The sequence below is a fragment of the Vicugna pacos genome, chromosome 23 (genome assembly GCF_048564905.1).
Source record: "Vicugna pacos chromosome 23, VicPac4, whole genome shotgun sequence".
NCBI lineage: Eukaryota > Metazoa > Chordata > Mammalia > Artiodactyla > Camelidae > Vicugna > Vicugna pacos.
The window spans coordinates 35,439,826-35,462,032 of record NC_133009.1 but is presented as its reverse complement, the minus strand read 5'-3'; the positions used below and the strand labels follow the sequence as shown (position 1 = coordinate 35,462,032).

The 22,207-nt window shown below is 47.4% G+C and overlaps 1 protein-coding gene across 3 annotated transcripts; it reads right to left on the bottom strand.

Moving 5' to 3' along the window:
* Nucleotides 1-1,448: 1,448 nt before the first annotated feature.
* LHX9 (LIM homeobox 9) lies at nt 1,449-22,138 on the bottom strand. Of its 3 annotated transcripts, XM_031690141.2 has the most exons (6): nt 22,074-22,138; nt 16,844-16,962; nt 14,708-14,910; nt 13,237-13,592; nt 6,976-7,178; nt 3,304-5,772 (listed from the first exon to the last, which is right to left on the bottom strand). In XM_031690141.2, exons 1-6 carry the CDS (start codon nt 22,099-22,101, stop codon nt 5,515-5,517), a joined length of 1,167 nt encoding a protein of 388 aa, XP_031546001.1. In that variant the 5' UTR covers nt 22,102-22,138; the 3' UTR covers nt 3,304-5,514. The 3 variants fall into 3 exon arrangements, with proteins under 3 accessions (XP_015102530.1, XP_031546001.1, XP_006213288.1); XM_015247044.3 differs by lacking the exons at nt 3,304-5,772; nt 22,074-22,138 and adding an exon at nt 1,449-2,847 and having other exon boundaries at nt 16,844-18,495; XM_006213226.3 differs by lacking the exon at nt 22,074-22,138 and having other exon boundaries at nt 16,844-18,495.
* Between the last annotated feature and the right edge of the window lie 69 nt (nt 22,139-22,207).

Genomic DNA, 22,207 nt, shown 5'->3' with positions numbered 1-22,207 from the left:
CATCAGAGGGTTTTTATTTAGTTGAATATCCAAGTCGGTTCCTAATTAATAAATGTATAAAATAGATCCAAAAGGCCAATCCAGAGTTTACCTATCGATATGCACGGTTTCAAAGAAAACACAATGCCACTTCTGCAACTTGGACTAAGTCCCAGTGTCCTCATCTAACCGCGGTGTCGAGCGATCATTAAATGTAAACGGTTCTAAATCCCCTCGAGAGGATGCAAAGTCTCCACAGGTAAAGCTGGCTTGGTTTGCAACATAGTTGAAAATTAAATAGCAAAACTCCACACAGAATCAGTTGTTTACATTGATCTTTATAACATTATCCCTAGAGTTCTCCTTAAGACCCTAGAATGACATGACTCCAAGTTTCCATTCCAGAATTTCCCACTTCGAATGCTTCTCCCCACGATACCCTTGTAAGCACACTGCAGCCGAAAATGAGATGTTATTTATATATGTGGCTTAGAAAACGCTCCAAGTCCAAAAAAAAAAAAAACAACAAAGGTTATTGTAAAATAACGTGCAGTATGTTCTACAGGGATTTGTTAAATAAAACTGTCTACTTGGTAGGTGATGAAAAAATCACCGAGGTTTTAAAAGTGTTTGCTTTGGGTCCTTTACTACGGAGTTTTGTCCTTATCTGAGGTATTAAAAAACCTACCCACTCTGTAAAGTTGCAGCTCACCAAAGCTGACAGACGCTCTCAGTGATGCTTTTTTTTATTTTTTTCCACAAAATCGATTTGCAAGAAGCTGGGCTATTCCAGGCCTCTGGGAAGTAGAAGCTACGAAAATGTAGTGCCCTGCTCCCAGCTGAGAAGCCCACGTGGTTCTCCTCCAGGCCAAGGCTCAGTGCCAGCTTCGGGAACTCCAGCCATAATGCTGTCCATCACAGAAAAGCACCGCGGCCCTTCCAGTATCGGCATCCTGGGCTTTGTTGCTCTTCTCACTCACCTAATGAGCGCTCCTTTCTTTGACTCTTAAAAAATGTGCCTGTTTCAAATCTGTCTCATATTTTTCAGATGTCTAATTTCAGTCATGTTCTTTCCCTCTTTGGTCTCTTCCCACATTTCACATACCAGACAAATACTTAAAGGTCTGTAAAACCAGGCGAGGTTCCAAAATATTTCTAAACGAAGCTGCCGTAGGTGACAGTGCAGGGAAGGAAGGCAGAGCTGTAGGACAAGGACTGGAATGAACGGGCTGGAAATGTATTGGAAAATCTATTTAAGTTGCTACAGTCATGGAGGAAGTTTCAATGAGGCATAAACATTCAAGTTACTGACAAAACCAACATGTTTCATGATCACTCAAAATAGTCTGCTTGTCATGATGTATTGCTTTTTTTTTATTAGTAAGTTGCTGTCTATTTTTCAAGTTCTTTTTCCTTTTTTAGAATTCAGGAAGTGAAAGCACTGAAGAAAACATTCAAAATTCTGAGAATACATGTCAGTGAAATATTTAATGTCTATCATTCATAAAAGTTACATCATTTACATAGGGTTCATTTGTATATAATAAAAATTTCATCATACTGAAAAATTTCTGGAAAGTTATGTTAATTTGTTTAACATATGCTTTGGATATACAGCTAAATATGAATAGTTTAAAAATTCCTTCTTCAAATATTCTCTTTAACAGTTAAAAAACCTCATTCCTAAATACTTGTTTTTCTTCCCACTCGCTCATTTGTTTGTAATGTCATATGTAATTTGAACTATGTAAAGATTGAGTCTTGTCATAGTTCAGAGTATATTTGTATACTTTCAATAAATTTGCTCATTGCATAGTGAACATGTAAACTCAGAGAGGATCTATAAATTTTACCCTAATCATCTAAGAAAGTGAAATTTTACATGACAGTTCATTCTGAGGTTTATTTTTGTTGTAATTTGGGTTTTCTTTGCATTTTTTACATTTTTAGTCCATGTGTCAATTGAATACAACAAATAAAAAGCATGAGAAGTTAAAAACCAAGTAAATAATTTTATCCTAGACTACCAGAATTTAACCTCATTCTATCCTTTGAATTTTTTCCTAAGTGTAAGCTGGAAATGTGCTGCCTCTTAAGACAGTGTTCAAAATTAATTTCAACAGTGTGTGTTTAACATAAAGTTAACTATATTTGCATCAAATAAAATGTTTATTAAGGAAAGCTATTTATCATACAAGAAACAGCAAAGAGAAGTCATCATACAGAGACGTACACTGGGAGGGACAGATGTCAAAGTGCATGCAGAGGTTTCTGTTTAAAAAGGAAGTAATAAACAATAATACTCAAATTACTGGGGTTGATCCCTATGCTCTTAAATGAGTGACAGCTTTTCTTGGAATTTACAGTTGGAAAATGCCATTAGCAGACAGGACTAGTACACATTAGCAAGCAGGTGAAATGGATGTTTTTGGACTTTATTTTACAGTTATTGTGCTTGACAAATGTGTGGGATTTTTTGTCAATAATAATTTTCTTCAAATATGGGGTGAGCATATTACTGCCTGGTTGCTCTGGTTTATACATGGTTTCTCTAATTTTGTTTAAAACCACATAATTTTAAGCCTCCATTTGTGTTAGACACCATAAAGAACAGAAGTTTTGTTAACATTCAGTAAATGACATTTAAGTCTCTGTCTCTCTCTCTCTCTCTCTTTCACTCTCTGTCTCTCTGTCTTTTTTTTTTTTTTTGGCTCAATAGATTTTTTAAATGTATGATTATCATAACCTAATATTGTCTTTGTCTTCACTGCAGTGGATTTCCGATCAAACTTTTCCCCTTCTTTTAATACTTTAGGGAATTTTCAAACGTCGGGATGTTTGGCTGTAATGCCCCAAGATTTGTTCTCCCTGAAAAAAATCATAGTGACAATTTATTAACTACAGAGCAACTTGGCTTTTAGGGGTCTGCAATTTCTATTTAGATTTACAAATATCCATTTGTGCTCAATAGACCTAACATTAAACTTAATCATATTTAAGATTTCTTTTCATGCAATTACTTTATCTGCTAATTATCTTTTTTTAAATTCTAAAAATTGGACTGAGTCAAATCAGTGGGGCATTACTTTTATTGCAGGAAAATATATTTAAACGTAATTCACAGTTGAATTACATTGCATTGCAATGGTGTATAACTTAAAATGAATCAGAAGTTCGGAAATCTAAACACTATTTGTATGCTTGCATATTTAAAACTTTTCTGCATTACCACTTTAGTACCTTTTGCAAATAGGTATTAGAAATACACTGTACAATTAAGCTGTAAATAAAACTGATGGGAAATAAAACTCCTTAGATTCAAAATGGTTTATTCACACAAATTTAATAGGATATATCACAATTGATTGGTCCATAAATATTTAGGGGAAATAGTTTCTATACAATGCATTTATCAATAAACAAAGAAACATGGACAATTCTGCTAGACCACTTACTGTACTATAAACACGAAGCTCAAGATATAAGAGTATTGAATTTCTCAACTATATTGGAAAGAGTGCACAGCTGCTTTCTATGACACGTTTGTCCTCTCTAACAGGTACACCATAAAAAGAGTTTCAGAAATAAGAGGTAAACCAGTACAAAACTAGTGAGGTGTCAAAAGGGCTTAAAACAGTTAATTTAACAAACAACACATATATCCTGATTTTTCACAAACTTACTTCCAAGTTATATCATAAGGCACGTAGGAGAACTGAGTTATAATCAGTCTACTTAATAAAGTAGATCTATAGTACCATATATTGTTCTGTCAAAGAACAAAATTTATAAGTATCAATATTTTACCTGTAAAAGTGTATTAATAAGATCTCAGCCTTACGAAGGTTGTTTGGTCTGGTTAGTGGTAAATGCCCAAAATGTAATAGAAATATGAAAAGTCAAGATTTAAGCTCCACAGAAGATGATAACCACACTTGCTAAATATATAATGGCAAACACACCTTTCTTCTGTTACAGTGTTAACTTATCTTCCATCATCTTTTTTTTTTAAAAAATAAGCTACTTTCTGTGCTAATTTTCTAAAGACCCTGAGCAAAAGTTACAATAATGCACTTTAATGTGGGCAGTGAACCGTCAATATGTAACCACACATTTATACAGCCAGAAGGACACCTTTAAAATCTATTAAATAGCCACTTCGACCGCCGGAGGAGATTTAAGGGGTCCAAAAAGTGGGGAATATGTGCAAAGTTATTCTTAACAATCCACTAAAGCAAGACATTTATCTTGACTTCTTTTTTATTTTTTATTTTTTTAGGAAATCCACAATCTAATTGGTATTTAACTACAACAGAAGCGTATAGATGAACATTCACCACTGCCCAGACCATTAAGATTTTAGCTTCAATTAAAAGGAAAAAAAAATGCTACTGTAAACTAGGAAATATATTCAGATCCGCATCCACGAGGCTTCTGAGTTTATCTAAGTTTAAAACTAATAACTTCAAATCTCTGATGTCAGAAAAGGGTTTGTTTTTTCCTGACAAATATATCAACCTGTGTCAAAGTAAAAGGAAGCAAAACAAAACCAAAATAAAACGTTCACTGTTAGTGTTAGTCTAAGTTCTTTTTAATATTATTCATATGGAATGCCAGGTACAATGTCATGGTACAGCGGAAGCCAATTAAAAGCTATTAATTAAACTATACTGATTTTTTAACTTCTTAAAAAATTATATTTTGCTTATTTCCATTTTCCCTGGGGAAAAAAAACAATTTAGAAAGAACGGTTTTGTAACTATCACTTTTAGCTTGAGAAGGTTAAAGGTATAGAATTTCAAATTCTATTTGGAATTTTCATGGATACACAGGAGTTTTGAGTATTTTTCAGATGTTAAAAAGCAAATCATTAAAAATGTTTTGCTGAGATGTACATCTCTAAGAGAAAAAAATCATATTCCTGGAATAGATTTCCCACCTAATTAGTATTTAGATTTACTACAGTTAATATTTTTGCTTAGTCATATTCCTCATTTGTAACAAAAAGAAGTGATCAACACATTTTTTTCAGTTTTAAAATTTTAAAAAAGCAATGTGAAGTTTTCCAGATTCCGTCAGTTCACATACAATTGCAAGATCTGAAAAAATAACTTTAATTAATTTTTGGATTCTTTATCAACCTAATTATTTAACTGTGAACATGACTTTTTTTACACATCGTAATACCACTCTTTTTTTTTTTCCTTTGAGATTCTGGAAATAAGTAACATACAATTTTAAGAGGCACTTATTAGATTCCAAAACTCCCCTTACCGACTGAAAGATCTAATTAAATTTAAAAGAAAAAAAATCCAAATACACTTTGTAGACACCTCCCCCCCAAAAAAACACTTCGTAAAGGAGACAATACTGTAAACTCATTCGCCAAGTGGCTGCAGACGCTACACACCAAGCTTGTTGTTTTTATTTCCCAAGTATCTTGTGGGTTAGGGAAAAAAAATAGTCTCGTAAATAATAAAATAATTCGAATAATAATAAAAAGAAGAGGAAGAATTAAAAAAAAAAAAACCAATGTTAGAAAAGGTTCGTTAAGGTAGTTTGTGAGGGGCTTCCAGATTCGTGGCTGTCCATGTTAGAGGTCACGGCTGTCACTACAGTGATAGTGGGATTGGTCAGGTCTGTTAAAGTGGTCGCAGTGCCGGGTGGACTGAGAGCGCCGCTGTCTGCTGAGGGCGGGGCGGGCAGCGAAGGGCCATCGGCTTTATCAACACCCCCGTTCTCCTGCCGCAAAAGGTTCCTTCTGAATTTGGCTCGTGCGTTTTGGAACCAAACCTGCAAACCAATCCCAATGTATTTCTTTACCGATGTTTATTTTTAGACTTCTTTCTCGCTCTTTCTCGCTCTTTCTTTCTTTTCTTTTTTTTCTTTTCTTTTTGGGATATATGTTTCTCTTTTTAAATATAATTATTTGCTTGGGCGAGAGGTGCTTTTTTTTTTTTTTGCTTTCTTTTAAAACAGTCATTTCAGTACTATTACAGGGAGCCTGTCACCTGCACGTGGGCTCCCCTCCCCCAACATCAGTAAGTGCCACTGGGGGCCACGGATGTCTATGTGGAGATACCATGGAAAAACGAAGGCGCAGAGAGAACGAGGGGAAAATACAGCCTGATTCCTCAACTGCTGTCTTTTGAGAATGAGGACCAGCGAGGTCCTGGGAAGTTTCACAAAGTAAGAATCACTCATGTGAAATGAACATCACTGAAACAGACTTCATGCTATTCTGGAGTCTGACACGTGGCAAGTACTCCTTGCAAAGGAAATACCTCCAGGGCCACAGACTCCAAGCAACCTGAGACTGACTGGTGGGCGGAGTTTAAAATGCCTGCTGTTTGTCACCGGGAAGTGACCCACAGCAACCCACTACCATTTCGTTAGTTGGGCATTCTTACCACGGTGAGTTTAGGAAAGCCATCGGACAGCAGATCTCACTCCCAGCATTTAGCTGTTAAATGGGGTTTGTTAAAATGGAAAAATACTGGCTCCAGTTGGTTGCCAAGACCCTGACCCTACCTGTGGCTTTTCAGGAGTTGAGGGAAAGGGTCGACTTGAATTTGAAACCTCATAATACGCAGTGAGGCTGCCAGAGTTGGTGAAGTCAGACAGCACCGGCGGGTTCCCCACCCACCCAAGTCTTTGCACTGAGCCTAACGCGAACGGAAGTCTGCAAAGCCACAGCTCGTCAGACAACGTCCCCCTGCGTTTGCAGAGCAGTGAGAGGAGCTGAGCTGGCTTTGATGGACCCAAAGCCTCCCATCTGTCGGGAGAATGTGGCTGCATTTTAAAGGACCCTGGGTCTCTCTTTGGGCACTCTCCGGGAAGCCCCTGAAAAGTCTCAGGACGCTCTCTAGGGAGGTCACTAAGGGAAAGCAGCCAGAAGCAGTGCAGGAAAGTATCTGCAGCACTCCGAACCGGGAGAACTGTTTTCACAGCAAGGGGAGGTGAATGAACGCACAGCTGACGATGGAGGTTTCTTACCTGCAGAACTCTCTTGGTCAGGCCTGTTTTCTGAGCAAGCTGCTTGAGGTCCTTGGCATCCGGGTTGTGGTTGATGGCAAAGTAGGATTTCATGGTCCGCAGCTGGTGGTGCTTGAAGGAGGTGCGCATGCGCTTGGTCTTCTGCGAGGGCGGGTAAGGCTGCTGATCCCGGTCCAGGTGGTCCGCCTCGTTCTCGTTACAACCTGTTGCAGTGACAGTGGACAAACAAGCGCTCAGTGGAAAGTCTTGCGTTAGCTGAAAAGATGGCAGGTGGCACAATGATGCTCTGACAAGACAGAAACTAGGGGAAATGCTGTCGACCCAGTTGTGAGCGGGATCCGGACAAAAGAAAGAAGTTAATTGCCAAAGTCCATCAAGCTAGTCTGTTAATGTGGACATAACCGAAATTTACCTAGTAGAAGAATACTAGATAAATCCTCTCTTTTGCTTAATGGTTGCTAGAAAAACTTGAAAAAATGAATAAGCTGTTAAGTGTCAGAGTGAGAGAAATCTCAAGAGTAGGAAAAAAAAAACTTTCCTAATATATTTATGGATATCAGCACATCACCCCTCCATATACACAGTTTTGAGAGACTCCACATTTTGTCCTTATTTGTGAAATGAGGTATCCTCTCTGAAAGTATTGCTTTTTTGTCTTGCGGGGTATGCAAACAAGTAATTTCAGCTTTCTCTCAAATCTGAAAGTTGCAGAGAGACACACTCCTGCCCCTCAAAGGAAGAGTGTAAGTCAGTTCCAGTTTTTAGCCTTTTCTGCTATTCCTGGAATCTTTTCCATCAGGAAAAAGTTAAAAAGTGGCTGCAGGAGGGGGAAAAGTTACAAAACAAAAAATTTGCAGGAGTCTTATGTAACCATAAGAATATTATTTTTAAGGGCTTTTAGCTATGACTGGTTCCCATAGGGCTAAGCAGGGTGAAAACCATTTTCCCTTGAGCTATTTTAATGCTTATTTCTGAAAGAGAAGGAGCCCAGACTTGTCTTCACTCGTTTAGTGCCCGAGTACTCCCCGCAGCTCACAGCTCAGAGGCACTGGGTCCAGGCTCAGATCTTGGCCCTTTCTGCTCTGGCGGGGGTGTGGGCTGTGCCACTGACTGGGGGGCCAGGAGGAGGGTGGCATCTCCACCCCCACTGTGCAGCCCCCTTAGCCCTGAAGGCCAAACAACCCAGCCTTTGAAGCCAGCCTGGAAGTCATTGTCCCCAGGATGTGGAGATGTGCATTTGAAAGGTCACCTCCAGTAACCTACTGGCTGTGCATAGGAAATATGATTACAAAATGAAACTGTTTTGCTAAATATTTACTGATTCAGCCAACTTCACAACTTAAAGGGCATGGCAATTTTGTCCCGTAAAATCTTACTTCAGATGTTTATCTGATGTACATTCAGACTGCTCATCTTGCATTTTAGTGCATTGTAATGGAATATCTAAAATCAACCTGATGGGTCCCTGGGGGAGGGGTAACTTGGATCTCAAAGAAAGTGAGCCATCTCTTACTATTAGCTCTTCCCTTTTGCTTGATTAAATATTTGCCTGCTATGCTGTGGTTAGAATTACTTTTTAAAAACCCTTGCAGGGGGAAGGGTATGGCTCAAGAGGTAGAGCATGTGCTTGGCATGCAGGAGGTCCTGGGTTCAATCCCCAGCACCTCCTCTAAAAAATAAATAAATAAACCTAATTACCTTCCCCTGCCAAAAAAAAAAAAAAAAAAAAAAAAACCTTGCAGTAGATCAGTATATATACAGAAAAACAGTAGTTTTATAGTCCTCAACAGGAGGTCAGCTGCATCACAAAAATCCACTTAACAAGAAATTCTCCCTAATAACAAGACTAGGCACAAACTAATGTCTCCTTTGTTTATATTTCCATAAATTCCACAAGGAGGGCACACTTGGCCAAAGAGCAGGTGCGTTCATTAAGGGGAAGACTAATCCTATTCACCACTGGGTCCCCTAAGCCAGAAACAGGGCCAGGAGCTCAACAAACATTCAGTCAAGATTTTGAATCTTTGTTCATCCATAAAATCATGAGCGACTATTAATGCAAAATCAAATAAACTTCAAATGGAATGGAAGAGAGAGAGATGCATCCAAATGCTGAACAAAGACTTCTTAAACTCCACCAGAAAGGGTGACAGGTACCCAGAAGTAGGAGAGAGAATATGCTTTACATTTTATGCCCTTGCATCCCCGTGGAGAGATGTCAAGTTCAAATATTCTACAGAATTGCACTCTCATAGCCTCAAATGGATGAAATGGCATCTTATGGCCTGCTATAAACTGTGCTTATCTCCAGTAAACTGAGCTGCATCTCACAACCAGATTATAGATGGAGCCACACCAAAACAGTCAAAGAGGCACACCTGAGTCACTGGAGTCTTCTTCAAATAAGATTTCAGTCCTATCACAGCTGAGTAACATGTAACCCTTCCTGAACCGTATATTAAATTTAATGTTACACTTGAGGTAAAAGATTTAATTGGGTACTGAAAAATGCCCTTAGCCATCCCCCAACAACAAGTTAATATTTCTTAAGAAATGAGCATGATTCCTAACTTCACTATATACTCATTAGTCTTTAAAATGAAGTTTATGGAAAGTAATTACAGGGAGTTTTGATAAATTTGCTTTTCTGAATATGCATTCTATATCCATTATAGATATTTCTATATTTCATTATAGATGAAAAACTCAGCAGAGAATTTCAGCTTATGGGACTGGTCTTTACATAGAATACAATTCAGTGTGTACAAAGATTGTTAGCACTTTATTAAACGGATATTAAGATAAACAGATAAACCATGCAATCAGTTATATGATGCAACTTGATAGAGCAATCTGTATCGTCTGCAGAGTAACTGAGTGTGTTATCCTAAATTACTTATGTTTAACTACAAATGCATTATGTAAACTTGCAAGTGACTGTGGTTCCCCAGAGTCTACTTTTAAAGATGTAGGATTTTCCCCAAAAATTATGAGACAAAATGATAAACTGTCTTAAACAGACACCTGTAAGTACACATCTGGCATTATAAAGTTAATGAGAAAAATATGAAAATGAATATATGTATGTATATGCATGACTGGGACACCGTGCTGCACACAAGAAATCGACACATTGTAACTGACAGCACTTCAATCAAAAATAAATAAATAAAGTTAATGAGAAGATCTAAGTATCTTTTTCTCTGGTCACTTGTGAAGTGGTCCCCTACACTGAAGTGAGTTTCTGTTCTGAAGCTGTGTAACCTTCTGAGAACTGATCCCTGAGAGACCACTAGGGGTCAGTGCCAGGCTAATTTAACAACTACCAGGAGCTTTTGAAGTTTGGAAGCGAAGAAAAGAACCTGAGGGAAATTTTGAGAAGCGGCAAAAATTCAGGTTCTCAATCAGTGCTAAATTACCCAGACAAGAGCTGCCTGTCCTGGACGAAACCTTTTCACCCTGGAGGGCTTTGCTTCAATACCACATTCCAAATAAACTTTCCACGTCTCTTTCTAAAATATCTGCCTAAAATCTCTGCACAAAGAGAGAGAAGCTAAATTAGGAATATTCTCATTTAAAGGCATGTGCCTCATATCAAGCGCTAACTGATCTTTGCCAAATTTTACATCTCCGGAACTCTGAATCACAAACATATTTCGTGTACACGTTTTTGAAAACACGTCCATGTGTAAATTATATTTGTTTCGTATCATTATTCTTTTCTGAGACTAGTTTACATTTAAGCAGAGACAGCAATCGAAGATCCAGAGAAAGTTAAAATAGGGAGCTAAACCTGTGGGTCCATTTTCTTCTCTGCCCTTTAACATGTTTTTAATTCACTGAAACATTTCCTTGGCGAGTTTTCTAATAGCAAGTTGGTATTTGATTCATAAACTCTTTTTAGATGGTGGGTTGATTTCTGGTCGGGCATCTCTAACCCAGTTTCTCTAGATTATTTTCACCTGATGTTAAAGAAATATATGCTATTTACTCATATCTCTGGGCAAAAGTCCAGAGAGGATAGGGTGGCCGTTAGCTAAGAGACCCCGGCTCTGCAGTGGTGACGTGCGAACTCCCTGGGGGGAGGAAGGCCTTGGCAACTTTTCCCTCCTTGACGAACAAGAGCCTTGTAGCAGCAGTAATTTACAAACTAAAGATCTAAGTGGAAAGAGATTTTCATTCTTTTTAAGAAATAAATTTGTACTCTCTATTTCTCCTCGGAGAAGCAGGAATAGCAACATTTTATTGTCCTTCAGTCTCCTCAGATCTTTCTAACATAAAGATCCAAGGTGAAACCAAATTTAACTAATTAGGTTAAACAAACAAGCATAAAACTCGGCTTGCGGCGTTTGGCTAGAAGTCTCCCCACACTTCTGGACCTTCCTGGGCTGAGGGCCTCTCTGCAAGGACTGGCTGTTTTCTCTCTCTCTCTCTAATTAGGGCCTTGGTGAGTGGCAGAGATTCCAATGCCATCTTCTATTAATGAAGAACAATTAGTGCCCTGCCCGGCCTGCCCTGGGGACCACGCATCAAAGGAGCCCAAGTAAGCACACTGGGAAACGTGGCCCTGCACCAGAGCCCCTGCCAGGGCACAGCAGGGGCGAGTGCGAGGCCCTGACCCCGGGCGGGGGGTTGGCAAAACCGGGGGATGCGCCTGCCGGGTGACACAAACCCATCCGGGTGGGGTCTGCAGCCAGCCAGCAGCCCTCTTCCTCTGTCTAGTGACCGGGGCATGAACTCCCTCGGACAAGTGCAGGGTCCTCACTCTCCTTAGGTCCCCATCCATGGAGTCTTTTCTGTGAAATTGGCTGGAGAACCCAGGAGGGAGCTGAGGGGGGGGCTGGGCTGAGCTGCTCAGCCTGCAGGGCTCCCCTGAAAGCTGTTGGCTCCCAGGTGGACTCTGAGTTCCAGATCATTCACAGTGGCTGTGTGACCTTGAGCACAACATTTATCTGGCAGGACAGGGTTCCTTTACCATTGGGCAACAGCAGGCTGGGTCCCCACATCAGATACTTGGGGACCAGAGGGAAAAACAGTCAATATCGATGCTCTGGGACTCCCACCTTTGGCTGGTATCTGGGTGCCCCAAGTAACAGAGTGGGGTTGTCGCCATGAGGTCCCTAAGGTTCTTTCCAGCAGAAGGGACTCCTCTAGCCTGAGCCTCCTGCCTGCTGAGATGCCAGCCTGGGTTGGACCAGGACACAGGAAGTCAGAGCCAGGAAACCAGTCCTTAGGTTTCTGAAAAGTCAGCCCAGGGCATTCTGAAACCTCCTTTCCCAGTGGGTAGGACTCCTAAGAAGAGTTTCCATCCTGCTTGGAGTTAGACTGTGGTCCTCAGGGTCTGTCACCATCCTCACCTGACGGGTGGCTGGGGTGGGAGCAGGCTGCCCCCGGTGGGAGATCGGTGAGTGAGAGATTGACAAGTGATAGGTGCGCCCCTCAAAGCAAGGAAGAAAGCATGCTCTCGCCTGTTGCTTGCATTTTGTTTTAATTAAGAGAGGAGGCTGGCGGGGGACAGCCTGGGACACCACTAAGCCTCTCGGAGGCCCTGACCTGGAGGCTCTCCCAGTCTTCTGGGCGGTCTGGGAGTCGGGACGGTTTATCACACAGGGGTGAGTTGGCTGGACCAGTCCCCTGACCCATGGCACGGGCAGGCCAGCTCAGCCGTGGAGAGTGACTCCCGCCCCGCAAGCTGCTTTTGCCAAGATCAGGGATTTGGTTTTTCAACACTCTTGCCAACTGTTCCCCTGATTAACTCTGGGCTGGTGACCACAGCCTCTGCCCCCTCTAGACAGGCTGGGGTTGGGCTCTGAAGATTTCTTTTCTTTTCTTTTTTCTTCCGTATTTAGGAAAACCTCCTTCAGGATCTATAATTTGGCCTCCACACAGGAATTGCCCTGGGGCTATTTTGCTCCAACTGAGAGCCAGAAACTAATGGGCTCATTAACTAACAGGCAGCAAGGAGTTGGCGCTGCCTGTTTGGGGGAAGTCACTGTAGCCCATGGTTATGAATGTGTTTTTTGCCACAAACTAAAGAAAGGTCTTTCCCCTTCTCCCTCACCCTCCCTCCTCCGCCTCTTCACTCCTCTCTCTTTCCACTCTCTATCTTTCCTTCTTTCTGAGTGAAAGGGAGTGAGAAAGGGGACATGCTAAGGAATGCACCCTCTTGCAGCCAGGTCTTGGACAGGGAAGGAGCTGGATGGACTTCGCCCGGGCAGAGAAGGCGGGGGCTGCGGGGGGGGGGGAGCGGTGTGTGCCCACCTGAGTTGTAATTGACGATGTCCACTCCCAGCGCTGGGCTCTTCCGCTTCCGGGGCCGCCCCTTCTGCACGGTGCCCGTGCCGTTGAAGTAAGGCAGGGCCAAGCCGCCGCTCTTGGCCGCCAGCTCGGTGTAGCTCAGCTGTGGAGGGTACTCCCCTTGCAAGAGGGTCTCGAAGTGGGCGCGGCAGTACACCAGGCTGTCCTTCATGCCAAAATGGTCACCCGTGGTCAGGGTCTTGTTGCAGGTGGAGCAGGTGAAACAGCTCAAGTGGTAGACGGAGTCTCGGGCGCGCATTACCATCTCGGAGGCGGAGATGCCAAGGTGGCAGCGGGCACATCTCTGCACAGAGAACCTTCTGGAAGGAAACAGTCGAGTCAGGGCGTTGGTGGAGGCAAAGACAACTGGGTCTTGGTCAGCAGTGGCCCAAGACTGAGACCTGGGAGGGGTCCCGGAGGGGGAGACCTGTGCCCACCTGGACATCAATTTGATTTGCCTATTGACCTGCTCTGGTGAACAAGACAAAGAACCCTTACATTAAAATCAGAAGACGCAGGGAACTGATCCTCAATTTTCTTCTCTGTAAAGTGAAAATTTTCAAAAGCACCCCCCCCATAAAACTCTGCCCTGGCTAACTCACAAAACTATGTTAAAAATATTACATCGCGATGCCAAGTGAAAACGTTCCCTCGATTACAGAACATACAAACGAAGGGTGCTGTAATTATTTATGGAAGTGTGAGTGTGCGTGAAAGCATTCGGACAGACAGAGCCTTGGCGGGGGGCAGTTTTGCAGAGGAAAGCGCGTTCATTTTTTTAACCACTTCTGTGTCTGCGGCGGAGAGCGGAGCTGGGTCACCTGCACGTAGCTCCCGTTCCCAATCGAGAAACAGAACTGGGAAGAACTAACAAACACGCGACCACAGTTTGCTCTCCGGCGTCTGGCGTGTGGCGGGCAGGTTCGAACCAGCGGCAAGGGCAAATCTGAAGAGCGGCCTGGGCTTTGGCAACGGGAATTATTCCTTCCATGGTCACTTACTCGATTTCCCGCCACCCTCGCGAAAACCTGAAAACCAGTTGCTGGTGCCCTGGCCACCGGTTCAGTTCCAAGGCACCGGCCTTGCCCAGTTCGTAGTAAACGGAAAACAAAACCGCTTTAGTCTCGGTGGACGGAGACGCGTTCGTTTACCCTCCCGCGATTTCCCCAGTTCCCTCAGCTGAGCTGCCAAGGGCCGCCAGTGAAGGACAGTCACTGATCCTTGCTCTAGACCTGGGGTGCGCCCTCCCCGCCCATCCTCACCGCGCATCTCGGGGCGGGGGCTGCAGCTTGAAGGCTTACGCGGTGGACTTCCCCGGTCTGGGGACTGGCAACCGTACCACCGATGGGGCAAGGGGCGGTGAACAGGGAGGGGACTCGGGGGCTTGGGCAGGTGGCCCCACCAAGTGTGCCGTAAGTGGTAAGGATGGAAATACCTGTAGTAATCCTCCTTGCAGTAAATGCTACCGTCCTTGGCGAAGCAGGTGAGCTCGGACTCGAGGGCCAGCTTACATTCACAGCACTTCAGGCACCTCAGGTGCCACTGCTTGTCCACCGCCAGCAGGTAGTACCTGTCGGCGATCTTGCCCCCGCAGCCGGCGCACAGAGCGGGCTTCTCCGGGCTCAGCGGGGGCATGCCCTGCAAGGAAGCACGCGCACGGTCAGCGGGGCGCGGGGCCGCCCCACGCGGGTCCCCCCAGCGCAGCGCGGGTCCTCCGCGCCAGCGAGCATCGCAAGGTCAGGGCCACTGCGCAAAGGCAAACGTCGGGGGAACGTTGGCTGTTTCTCCCTCTTCGACTCTCACCCTCTCTGCCGCATCTGCCTGAACCCGGCGTTCGTGTCCTCCTGGGACTTAACCTAAAGACAGGCCGGCCACCTCGAGCCTTTTTTAAAAGGCTAGGAGCTCATAGGCTAGAGTTTGGTGGATGTTCCCGAATTCGAATAATTAAAAGCTAAAAGTCGTGGCTTTCAACGCACACGAAATAAAAACAACGGAGATTGTCACTGGAGAGTGGAAAGGAGATCTGAACAAGCATGTATTGTTTTTAAATAAACGCTATTACATTTCTATTGCTCTAAATTCTTACAAGCAACGTTGAAATTGAAAGGAGAGGTTTTTACACTTGTATTCATAATTCAGTCAACATTGTTTTGATCGGGTTGTATTTGGCAGATCTTGCTAGTTTCAGGGATTTTGGCCCTTTTCCTGGTAAGTGTGTGCAGTGCCTGTTCCCGGGGACAGTCCGTTGTCACGATCCCCTCCGCATAGTCCCTCTTTCCCTGACATCGCTATACGCAGGAGATCTTTGTCCTGAAAATCTGTTTAATGCCCAAATTAAGCTTCCCTCCTGCGTCGCCACGAGGCGCGAGGATGGGGAAACCTCCCCATAACAAGCGCAGCCCCGCGGTGAAATTCGGGTTTGGATTACTGCTTTTTGTTTTTAAACAGAATAGCCACAAAGGGGGGGGGGAGCTTAACCGCTGGACATTTCCCTCAGGACTAGCAGGAATGGGTTGGACTTCCCCCACAGAACTCTGGCGGCCTGGAAAAGTAGAGTCTCCCCCTGTGATCGGACGGGGCCTCCGCACTGAATTCGTGTTGCAAACGTAGAAGCGCCCACCGACTCGCTACTTGTGGACACAAGACACCACTGACCCGCCCGGGGCCGCCTGCCGGGTTAGTTTGAACTACGGTTCCCGGGCGATGCCTGAGGATCTACTCGGCTCTGTTTGGCTGAAATCATTTCCGGAGACCTTTGCAGTATTACCCCTCCGGCTCGTTAAGTGGGAAAGGCAAGCACATAGATTATTAGTTGGTTTTCTTTATTAAGCAGGCATGGTTTTTGTTCTTATGAATAGTAGTAACAGAGGTGGTCGATGACAGCGTTTAGGGTTAGAAAGTTCTCGCGCTTTGGGTGGGTGCCCCGCTTCTCCGGATTTTCTATTAGATTGCCCTGCACGCTACAGCCACCCGGCCCGGGAGCTGAGCGCGGTCCTGTCTCACTCAGGGGCCGAGCCAGGCGGTCGGAGACCCGGGAAATCGCGATGTTTGGAGGTTCTGCGTCCCGAGCGTCCGGAGAACTGGAGGGAGCCCCATCGGTCCTAGTCGGTTCCAAAGGTCCGGCCACCAGACCCAGAGACTAGAGGCACCGGGCTTCAGCCCGGCCCGGACGCTCGGCCTCGTGCCGGGAGCCCACTGCCCGCACCCAGCTCGCCCTCGGGCCGCAGATCCTCGGCGGGGAGGCGCCGGGAGCCCAGCCGGCCCGAAGACCGAAGCCTGAGGTCTGCAGAAGAGGATCGCCGCATCCTCCCGCGCCGGGCTCTCCCTGCTTTCCCGGGACCAGCTGCGGCAGAGGATAGCGAGCTCGGGGTATCAGCAGTGCAGACAATTCAAGGTAGAAAGGGGCCGTTTCTTACCTCGCAGACTGGCAGACGGGAGATAACCCACCCGCCCGTCTGGAGCGGACGCCCCTACGACCCGCCATCCTCGCTCGGCCGGCCCGGGAGGCTCGCCTCGGCTTCCCAGCGCGCGCGCGGGCGCCCGGCCACCGCCGCCGCGGGCCCTTCCTTACCGCGTCGCGGCCGTTGAGCTGGGCGCCTTTGGCCAGGCGGGCCTCGGTCTTGGATCTGCGCTCCATCTCCTCCATGATGCCTTGGATGTGGCCTCCGGAGATCCCGTGGAAGAGCATGGCTGGGGGGCGGAAAGGACACGAGTTGTCTTCTGCTCGGCACCCCACTATTTCCATATACACACGCCCGGGGCTCTCAGCTCATCCGAGGGAAGGAGCAGAAGGGACCGAGATGCTGCGCGATGCGGGAGTGCGGAGACGCTCGGGGACAGAGGCGGAGACCGAGAGAGGGAAGAAGAAAGGCAGACGGAGTGGAAACTGGTCTGCTCGGAAAAGAAAAAAGGAAGAAGGGGGGAAAAGCCCCAGCGGCTCCCTGAAGGAGATGTGCAGAAAACAAACAAGCACGGGCGGAGGGGAAAGGAGGCGAAGGCAAATCTTACTGCTCTGAGAGATCGAGTTACTAATGAGAAACAACTGCCGCGGGGGGAGGAAAACAAAATCTGGTGAAGAAAGAAAATAGTTTTGAACACAAAGAAAGAAAAAGAAGTGCTATTTTCAGCGGTCCCTGCCTGCTTGCAAGTTCCCAGTGCCTGTAGGTTGGGTCGGGGACTGCTCCTGCCGGAGCTGTGTCCAATTTGTTAAGAGACTAAAGCCAGCCCATTTTTGATAATTTAGTAGGAGGAGTTCTCTCCCTGGAGCTGCCACGGATTTTTATTCAGACAACAAAGACCTGTCATACTCCTCTCAACCCCCTGGTGATGGGCCAGCGGGGACAAACATGGGGGGGAGGGGGAAGGCAGGAGGAGGGGGCATTTACTTCCCCCCAACACACACACACACACACACACACACACACACACACACACACACATCCTTCCAAGAGTTCCCAGCAATCACGTTTTAAAGGGGAAAAAGGAGCCCTTATTGTCCCCGCCCTGGCGCAGGAGGCAGAGGGCCGGCCTGTTTGGTCCAAGTTCAAGATCAGATCCTGGCTCAAGTCGTACAGAAGGTCAGCTCCAAACTTTAGGTCTCCTCCTTGTGGACTTTCTGGTCCCCAGCTGATGGGGACCCCAAATAAGTACATATTTGGGGACAGATATTTCTCTCCTCCCCACCACCGCTGTCTCAACTCACTTTTTAAAAGCAGAGTGGCTTCACCTCCTCCTAGGGCCCCCGACTCTCCCAGAGGCTGAAGCCACCTCCAAAGTGAAAAGGAGCTAGAAGAGCCTATTATTTCTGGAGTTTCCTTTTGGCCAAAAGATTTTCTTTGAAAAATTAGAGGCCAGGACATGGGCTTGGAGACGTGAACCATGACCAAGGAGCGATGTATTCTCTTACCCAGTTCAGGTTTGAAGGGAAACGGCTGGCGATTCCACTGCCGCATAGAAAACTTGTCAATGTGGACAGTGACTCGGAGACACCCACGAGCTGGGCGCCGCCCCCACGGGACCAGGCGCGCGCCCCACGCCCCGGCTGGACAAGGGACTCGTAAAGCTGGACGCGCTGCACACTTGGGAGGATGTGAAGGGGGCTCCTCGCCGTGGAGGAGGGGAAGGTGCGAGCTGACAAGCAGAATGGCAGTCCTGAGCCTCACAAGAGGAGGGGTTGTTCGCTCTCCCTCTGTTCCCGTTAGCCGGGGCCCCTCCTTGGCCCTATTAAAAGTGGCCACAATACTCTGATATTGTCGATTCATTCAAATCACCTGAAGCCCCCTGGGGACCCGAAGCGGGGAGCAGCGGCAGGAACCCACCCAGCTTTAAGCAGAGAGAGGAGGAAGCTCGAGGCTGCGCTCCGTTCGGTACACCCCACCCCCACCCCGTCCTGCCTGTTTCCCACCGCGCCCTGGTGGCTAGCTCTACCAGAACCGCCGGCTTCTACCCGGATGGTCCTGGACACCTCGAGGAGGTCCCTCGTGGCAGGCTCGCTTCCCCTCGGGAGGAGCTCTACATGGAACAGTGTTCAAATCTAGAGAGATGAAGGGAGAGAGGGAGGGAAGGAAGGAAGGAGCCAGAGAGGGAAGGAAGGAAGTAGCCTGGAAGGGAAGGAAGAAGGAGAGGAAGGAAAGAAGGTAGAGAAAGCATGGGGTGGAAGAGGGAGTAGAAAGAAGGAAGGAGACAAGAATGGTGCAGCCTGACTTCCTGTTTCAGAGCATCCCTTCTGAAGCTGCTGGAGTAACCTCTGCCATGAAACCCAAAACACCACTGCTTCCCTCCCCCTTGCTCTTTTATCAGGGTCAAAAATAATGTTATTTGCAAACTGGTCGCTGTCATGGTCCTCCGGGTGCCAGAATACAGCTCATAAAATACAATTTCACACAAAAATGAAGCCAATCAAGTGAACTAAGCTGGAGATCTCCCCCCTCACTTTGGCAGCTCTACTGGACAGCAGGGCTGCTATTTACTGTAAGTAATGTAATTAGCCCCTTTGGATGGAAATCAATGAGCTTTTCAAACCCACGTGCACAAACGCAGGGGCTGGGGGCAGCAGCTCTTTCAGAGACAGCAGGTCCTCTCACAAAGGGGCCGACTGCCTTCCCACAAGACGGTGACTGGGACCCGAGGAGGTGGGGAGGAGGAGGAGAAGGAGGAGAAAGAGGAGGGGTCTCTGAGAAGAACATCAGTCAATTAACCCAAGGATGCTCAAAGGAAAAAGTAAATATGGGACCTCAATCCAGGGACCTGCTTTGTCTAGTTTCCAGGCTAACTTCTCCCCGCTTCTCCTCATGGGGATGTCTGGAATTGGGTTTGGCTGTTGTTGGATTTGGGTACTGCTCAGCAAAACCAACAAAGAACCTAAGAACACCACTGCCTCCTTGCAAGGGATGAAACTTTGGAGACTTCCTTAAGTGAAAGTTTAACTAACAACTCCAGGGAAAAGCCAGAACTTTGTGAAGAGTCTCCAGCGAAGCCAGGCACAGACGCCCTCCCACTCTTCCTTCCTTCCTCTATCTACTGCACACAGATTCGTTAATCACGAATCAGACACAGGCAGGTCAGAAGACCTGCCGCCATCAGCTTCCAGGTTGGAGCCCAGCTATCCCTGCTTTTTCTTATAAAACCCGGGTTATAAGATCCAGCACCGGGTGGGACTTGCTATTTCCCATAAAGAAGTGAACTGCCAGGATTCTTCCTTCTCAGCCAATGCAGGAAGTTTGCAGAGAGCTAGGGGGTGGGACAGGGGGCCGCTGGAGTTTGGGAGGTCCTTGTTAGTTCTGCAGAAATCGGAAATCGCTCCGCATCGGTCCAGCCTCTCACAGTTCCGGAAAAAGGAAGCCCAAGGGGAGGTCTGGGTAGGGGGGATACTCCAAGAATTGGGGGTGTGACCTGGGACGTCCTAACCTTTTTGTCTTGCAGCCTCTGGGAGGTTGCGTGAGAGTGCCCCCACCCCCACTCCTTCACTCTCAAAGGACGGTAAGCACTTTAAGGAGAGCGTCTTTGTGGCTCTGCCTTCTTCCGTGTCTCAAGAGGAGGGGCTAGGGCCCCGGCCCGCGGAATAGCCCTTGAGGGCTCGGTAAACGTTAGAGTGCTGGCTTGCTCAGTTTCTGGGGCTGAGGCCCCGCATCTCTCAACGGGACAGGTGCAGGGACCTCCCCGCCCGCGGCCCGGAGTGAGAGCTCCGGTCCCTCGTCTAAACACAAAGCTCTGTTTGGAGCAATGCGGCAGAACTCTGGCCAGAGGCTCCCCCCCCCCACGACTGAGCGCACTTCATCCACTCTTTTTTCTGCTCCGCCAGCCACCCAGCCGGTTACTGTTGCCGCTTTGAAAAAAGCAGGCGGCTTGGACCCCGGGGGCAGAGAGCAGGGATTGAAGGTCAGGGTCCCGGAATCTCCACGAGGGCGGCAGCCTTGTCCCGGACTCCGGCTCTCCAGAGGGGAGAAGAGGGAAGTAAAGGGAATGCATAGCTTTACCAAGGTGCAGGGGAAGCTTTCGTGTCCGGAGAGGAAAACCCGACTCTCTTGAGAACGTAGGCGATTCAAGGGCTCTTTAGAGGATTTTGGAGGGCACGACCCTGTGTCCTGAATCTGCCCTTAAAAGGGCAGATGGCACCTCTCCTCCCTAGTAAGCTGGTTGAGGAGCCTCCTTGGTCTGAAAGGCGCAGCTCTTGAAGCTGTGTCCAGCTTTTGGCACCGTCCTGAGCACCCCAGGGCCCTGTAGAGTCGGCGCCTTCCTAGGGGTGGGAACCGCTCGCCCAACCCTGGATGCCTGGGGTTCTGCGCTGGGCGGGAGGCGAGAAGACGACCGGAGGCGCGCCGGCCTTTCTCTTTCCTGCGCGCCGGGGCACAGGAAAACTCTGCATGCGAACCTTCTCCCACCACCCAGGGTGACAGGTCCGGACTGGCGCCGCCGCGAGGGCGCACCTCGGATTCAGTCTTTCTAGGAGGGCCTCCCTCCAGACCAGATGGGAGCGGGCCGAGCGGCGCTGGGACGCGGGAGCTCTATCGCACCGAGAGGCAGGCCCGCGGCCGCGCCGCTGCGCACCTTGGCCGGGAGCTGGTTTCGCGCGGCGGGCGCACCCGGCCCTGCCCGGGGTGCGCTCTGTGCCCAGGAACCCACTTCGCCCCGCAAGGCCTCCGGGCCTCTGCGTGCAGTGCTCCCTTCAAACCGCTTCCTCCACCGCCCTCGAGCTCTTCTCCAAGGGACTGCTGCCCAGTCGCCAACACCGCGCTTCTGAAATCTGAAGCCCTTTTACCTGGGATTTGCTGGGCGGCGGGCACGCAGCCGCCGCAGGAATAAAGGGAGACGTCCCGCCCCGCGTCCGCGGAGATCGCCCGCAGAAACGGCTGCGGGACTTCAGCTTGAACAGAAAAAGGGGGTGAAGGTAGTTTCCAGTTAAGGCCTACACGGGTAAGAAACGGTGTCTTCCCGACCCCCGGCCCCATCGCTTCCAGTGAGGAGACACCTCCAGCAGCTCCGCGAAGGACCCGGAGCGCATCCCAGGCGCCGCCGGCAACTCGCGGCGCAGTGGCACCTAGACCTCCGCCCCCAGCACCTCCACCCTGAGAAACTCAGACATTCGAGAGAAGGGCAAGAGGAGGGAAACCGCAGGTTTCAGGAATCCTGAAGGAGACCGTGTATTTCAGAGCCAAGGAAGCAGTTTAATTGCTAAGACAAGCGCAAACCCGCCTTCCTTCTACCCAACGAAGGCGTGCACACGCGTGTGCGCACACTCACACACACGATATATGTACTGGCTTAAGAAAAAAAGCAAGAGAAAGAGCCTGGCACGAACTCACCTGCCTCTAGGGTGGTGCCGTTCAGCATTCTGACAGCGGGAGTTGATCACGCTGGGATGGTGGCTGCACCACAGAGAAATCAACCCATCAGCTCAGAGGTGCGGCCCCGGGCCCCGAGCGCCTCCCACCACCCG